A 6,000-nucleotide genomic window follows, 5' to 3' on the forward strand; every position below is an offset into this window, starting at 1 on the left:
AATTATTTTCATTTGAGGGGATGTTTATAATTTTTTAAACAATAAAAGATATTCATAATTATGCCAAAGTTGATAAGAAAATGTTGTAATCTACCCTAAATTTCATCTAATAAATTATGTTACGATTGAGGCTCATGTTCCAAATAACAGAAACATGTGTGTGACCTTTTTTGTAATAACTCCAAAAGACCAGTTCTGGTTGCAATCAAGTGAAAGAGCTTATGGTCTCCAATGGCTACTCAATGAGGCCTACAGATTGCCAAACTCAAAGCATAGCTCTTCATCACTTGGCTAATTGGAGCAAACAGATTTCTAGTAACCAATTTCTCAGACATTGTGTCCTAGATTTCTGATTACCATTTTCTCAGACATTTCTTGTTCCTGTAATTGTCTAGAAACTTCATATTATGATGTTCCATTTGGGACATGTTATGTGATGAACCATATATAGGCTGGGGGCTCTCCAGAGTCAATCAGCTTATATTTCACTAACTCCAGACCTGTAGCAGAAAAATGATCTTTCATCAACGAAGAAGCCTGCGAATCATATACGACAAAACGAGTACAAATTACAGCTACAACGAGATCGGTCGTGTGAGTCGAGGCAACTCACTCAGACACATGCCTAGATTTTCATGTGCAAATGAAGATCTCTCTAAAGTTTCTTTCCTACATATTACTAAAGAGGGAGCATATATCCTTCAGATATCAAAACGGTTACGTACTTGGCCACCAGTAAGAAATTAGTAGCAGACCTATCTTCCCTAGTGCAGTTCAGAAATCTTGTCAAGAATTCCATCAAGAGTTGGACATAATGTCATTCAGTTCTTGCATCACAGTCCCGATGTTGGGCCTGTGGTTGGGAGACTCGTGAGTGCAAAGAAGAGCAACTTCTCCTAGCCTAGCTGCCTCAGATTCGTTGAACTTCCCTGCAAGATTTGCATCTATGAAGTCTTCGAATCTGGATATTTCGGCCCCATGACAATTTAACTGAGTGATTCTACTTTTGCCCGATAAGATTTGGAATATGATCATTCCAAAGGCATAAACGTCGCTCTTTTCAGTGAAGCGGCCGGTGGTTGTGTACTCAGGAGCAAGGTAACCCATTGCAGCACTACCCTTGAGTGTTGAGAAGACGATGTCGTCTGCTAATAGTTTGTGTAGGCCGGAATCTGAGAGCAGTGGGTTGTAGTGTTGGTCGATAAGTACTTTTTCAGCTGATATGTTCCGGTGGACTAATGTAGGCTTGTTTTTCTGGCTTCCATGCAGATATTCAATTCCTGGCAAGAACCACAAAACAATGGAGTCAATCATACATGTTAAACATCTTAATTGTACCAAAAGAAGCAATTCTTGGAAGTGCCTTAATGACTGCAGTTAAATGTTTAAATATCTTCACTGACCTTTGGCAATTCCTCTGATGATAGATTTTCTGATAGGCCAATCAAGAACATTCCTTTTGCCTTCCTTAAGATCAAGGTATTGTAACAAATTCCCATTTGGAACAAAGTCATAGATGAGAAAGCACTCTCCTCTACCCTTGGAACAACAGAAACCTCTCAACCTTAGAAGGTTCTCATGTTTCAACGAGGTCAAAAGTTTCAAGCCCTTAAGGAATTCAGATTCGTCAGACTTACAGCTAATCTTCAAAATGCACTTAACTGCAACGAAGGATCCGTCTCTTAATACCCCCTTGTAGGTAGCCAAGAAACTACCCTTTCCCAGTAAGTTCATGTCAGAGAAGTATTGGGTTGCAGATTCCACTTCATCCAAATTGAACATGTGGCTCTCAAGAACCTCCTGCGAGAAACTGTTGACGTCTTGGCGCTTTGCCAGAGGATCCCAGCCGTTGGAATACTCCAGACTGATAAGAGGAGATGCACTTCTCCTGCAAACCTCTCTAGACTGGTCGGTACTCAGTCGACTATCACTAGAATCAAATGTACTTCCGATTTTTTGCTTCTGCCGGCGATACCATGAAAACGTAAAAAGTCCCACAACTGCAAAAGCAACAATAAGTCCAAGAATCCCAACCACAACAGCAGGTTGAGGTTTTCTGGACTTGTTCACTCCATTTTGTTCGACATTCGCCGACTCAGGAATATCTTTAGAAGGCAGATGACTAGTGCCTGGTCCAAATGGCTCTGGTTTATTGGAATTTTTACCAGAAGCAGAGCAAATTTGCAGAGGAGGAAAACCGATCCCGCATAATCCTGTGTTGTTCTCATACTGGAAACCTTCATCCAGTCTCTTCAAGGCTTCATTTCAGCAACCACAAAAAGGAAACAAGATCATCAAATAACATTTTCACCATTCATCATAATCGTGTCAATTGAAACCATAAAAGATAATTTGACAGATCAAATGAAGGAAAAGTAAGTACCTAGAGGGACATTGCCAGAGAGAGTATTATTTCGGATGTCGAGAACTTTGAGCATTGGTAACCCAGCCAATTTAAGTGGGATTGAACCAAAAAGGTGATTATAACTCAAATCCAGCCTTGTTAACATCATTAATCCCCCCAGACTTGCAGGAATTGCACCAGTCAACTGGTTGGACTGGAGAGCAAGAACATTTAGCTTCTTTAGAGAGCCAAACTGAGTGGGAATGTTTCCAGTTAACTTGTTGTAACATAGTTGCATGACTGGAAACAGAAAAAACCATAATTGAAGCTGAATCACCATAGGTAAATACATAAAGCAGAACATGATTATCTCCTAAGCTATATGAAAATGAAGATCAGTGCTGTTCATGCAATTGTCTCAATGAAGCATCTTTTTACTAAATGGCAGGCAGCTATGTGCCAGAACTCAACATGAGCTACAAAAAGAATCAGAACTTTTAACTTTTCATTTGTATTTTCTATGTCTAGAAAAGGTCATCGTTCATGATCAAGAGATATATTAGCATAGCAAATTTAAGAAGTTCCACAAATAGTCCCTATACCTCTGGAAAGCAACATAAAAATTTCCCACAAAAGCTAAAGTTGCAACTGTGAATGAACTTGAGACCACCCCATTTCCACAAAACACAAGCTCAAAACAAGGAGAAAATAAAAACAAAAAGAACAAAGGAATTTATTTCAAGCAAGTTAGCAGAAACAGATCTGATGACCAAGATTCCATCCCCCCCCTCACCAAGCTAAAAGATAAGAAGTAACAGAAAACCATGTTTGTGTTTTGGGCTTAATAACAATGCAAATATCCACCGACAGAAGAAAGGGATGGCTTTTGCAGCAGAATAAGCCCAAAGACATTCTTTTTCTTTCTTTTTGTTTTCCTTAGTTTTAGGATTTCAAGCAAAAAGGAAGACCAAGAAACTCACCTTGCAGATTAGACATATCACCAATCTCAGGGGGTATATCACCAGAGAGGTTATTGACATTGAGGTACAAATCAGAGAGCTCAGTCAAGTTAGCAAGCTCTTTAGGTACAAGCCCATGAAGCTTATTGAAGTGCAAGTACAACCCAGACAAACTCTTGAGCTGACCAATCTCAGGTGGTATTTGACCAGATAGCCCTTTGCCTTGCAATGAAATGTTGACCACTTGGCCATACTCATTGCAGGCAATCCCTTCAAAGGAGCCACTGCATGGGTCAGTAGCATTGACTGACCATGAAGAAAGAAGGCGGTTTTCAGGGTCTAATGAGGACTTGATTGCCATGAGAAGAGACAAAGAAATGTTGGTTTTTGATGATTGAGAGAGTGTGAATGGCAGAAATGGGAGGAGCAGTGTGAAGAAGAAGAATGTGGGAAGTGAGAGGACAGCCATTCTTGGACTTGAAATGGGAAAGCTGTTCTTGGTAGAAAGCTATCTCCTTTGCTATAGAGTAGTCTGCTGCAAAATTTGGTCTTCTTAGTTCAAAATGTTTCCACTGTTCTCTCTCTTGTCTATGAGAGAAAGAGAGAGAGAGAGGGTGTGTGTGTAATGTGTGTGTTTCTTGGCAAAGATTGCTTCTTTTTTGGCTCAAATAAAGTCACTAAGACACTCTTCTGTGCGTGTATTGTGTGTGTCATTACTGTGGTGTGGAGAGAGAGAGAGTTGAGTAGATCTCTGTCTGTTGGTGTTGGGGCAGATTTTGAATTCATCGTGACTGGGAAAGCCGGTAGCCGGTCGCTATCACATGGGCTAACGGCAGCCTTTTACACTGCTGACTGTTATTATATATATACTCTCTTTCTTTTTGCCCTTTAAAAATAGTAATTATTAATTCATATATTTACCAATTAAAAAACATAATGTTTTGAATATTATATACATCAAATATAGATTAATGCATGATTGCATCTGCTCAGATTATGATTATTTGAATTGATTACAATAATTTAATTATTATAATAATTTAGGTGCAATTATTACATGCAAGAAAATTTAATTTATTATTAAAATAATTAAGTTTCCATGTTGATGAATAAATATATAGATTACATTCTATTTTTGATAATTGAAACTTTTACTAATTTATTGGTAATAATTAGGTGTTTTTATTTATTGAAATTTAAAACTAGAAAAACAACTAGCTTGTTATAATTTATCTATGTAATTGGATCAAATTCGAAATTTTTTTAGATTATTTATGAGTTTGAGAAAAAATACATAATTTCCTATTTATGTGTTTATAACAAAAAATTGATATATTCTTGTTTTGTGGTATTCTTGGTTCGATAAATATTATTTGATTCATTATTTATTAAAATTAAATTAAAATATTCAGTTTGGTATTTTTATTTTATTTTTATGAAAAATTCATATTCAATTAGGGTATTTTGAAATTTTTTTAAGCGAATTTTACCTAATATCAAATTGGATATTTTTATGCATACTTTTTTTTATTTTGAAATTTCACATTAACTTTATGTTATTAATTTTAAAATTAATTTGTATGACCCAAAATACTAAAAACTAAAGTCCAATATTTTGTTTGTCCTTTTAGCGTATCAAATTTTTAATTTATCGAAATTTTAATTAGCTCGATTTAATTTTAAGAAATGAATACACAGATCTATGTATTTAGGCAAAATTGCAAAACTATCCCACAATTTAGGACCATTTCAAATTTGCTCCCATATTTCATGAGATTTTAAATTTAACCTTATATCCCGTTAAATTATAAAAAGAGATCAAGATGTCGCCTAAAAAAAAAGTCAAACACTAACAAACATTAAGACTAACGCCCGAGAACAACGTGAAAGTCACGTCCATGTTAGTCAAAAAAATAGTCAACCATTAGTTTTAATTTTGATAGTAGAAAGAGGCTTTTTACGCGAAGTTTTGTCCTCTTTTTGGTAATTTTTAACTGAATAACATGGTAAATTTAAAATTTTGTGGGAGGTCAAGTTTAAAATAATTCTAAAACGTGCGAGTAATTTTGCAATTTCTCCTATATATATTGTCTATTTTTGAGAGTTTGAAAAAGAAACGTATAAATGTTATTATAACGACTTTTTTTTTAAATTTACGAGAATTTAAATATATATATATATATATTTATTATCCAAAGTTGCTTCAAAAGTGGGAGGAGTAGAGTACTATCCAAGAAGATTCTGCTAATTTATTACAGATGATGTTGTCCCATAATTTGAATCTTGTAGTTGTTCAAGACATTAATTGCCCATTTCAAATTTCCTCTTTATTTCTCTTTTCCTCCTATCCTCAGACATCCTTAAACAATGCCTCCCTCCCCTTTCCCCTTGTGAATGTTATTATTCCACAACATTTTAGGAAAGTCCTAAGATTAAAATTTTCATTTCATGATTGCCACCCAATGTATAAATATATATCTCGTCTTTTATAATTTATTTATTATTTTTAATTATATTGATGTATTATTTAATTTATCGAGATGTTGTTATAATCATATATGCAATTAACGTCAAAAAACTATGCGAGTTATTCCCTAAAAAGTGAGCTCGTCACTGCATAACCACTCCCTATTCCCTCATAATCAAGTTATGGTGTAACTACTACGACTTGGTTCGCGTTAAATAATTTCACTCTAT

The 6,000-nt window shown here is 35.4% G+C and overlaps 1 protein-coding gene across 1 annotated transcript; it reads right to left on the minus strand.

The window, feature by feature from the left end:
• Positions 520-4,035, minus strand: LOC105173352 (probable LRR receptor-like serine/threonine-protein kinase At5g10290). Its single transcript, XM_011095057.2, has 4 exons — positions 3,325-4,035; positions 2,384-2,644; positions 1,404-2,258; positions 520-1,280 (listed from the first exon to the last, which is right to left on the minus strand). Exons 1-4 carry the CDS (start codon positions 3,770-3,772, stop codon positions 799-801), a joined length of 2,046 nt encoding a protein of 681 aa, XP_011093359.1. The 5' UTR covers positions 3,773-4,035; the 3' UTR covers positions 520-798.

The sequence above is a fragment of the Sesamum indicum genome, linkage group LG11 (assembly GCF_000512975.1).
Source record: "Sesamum indicum cultivar Zhongzhi No. 13 linkage group LG11, S_indicum_v1.0, whole genome shotgun sequence".
In the NCBI taxonomy this organism is placed as follows: domain Eukaryota; kingdom Viridiplantae; phylum Streptophyta; class Magnoliopsida; order Lamiales; family Pedaliaceae; genus Sesamum; species Sesamum indicum.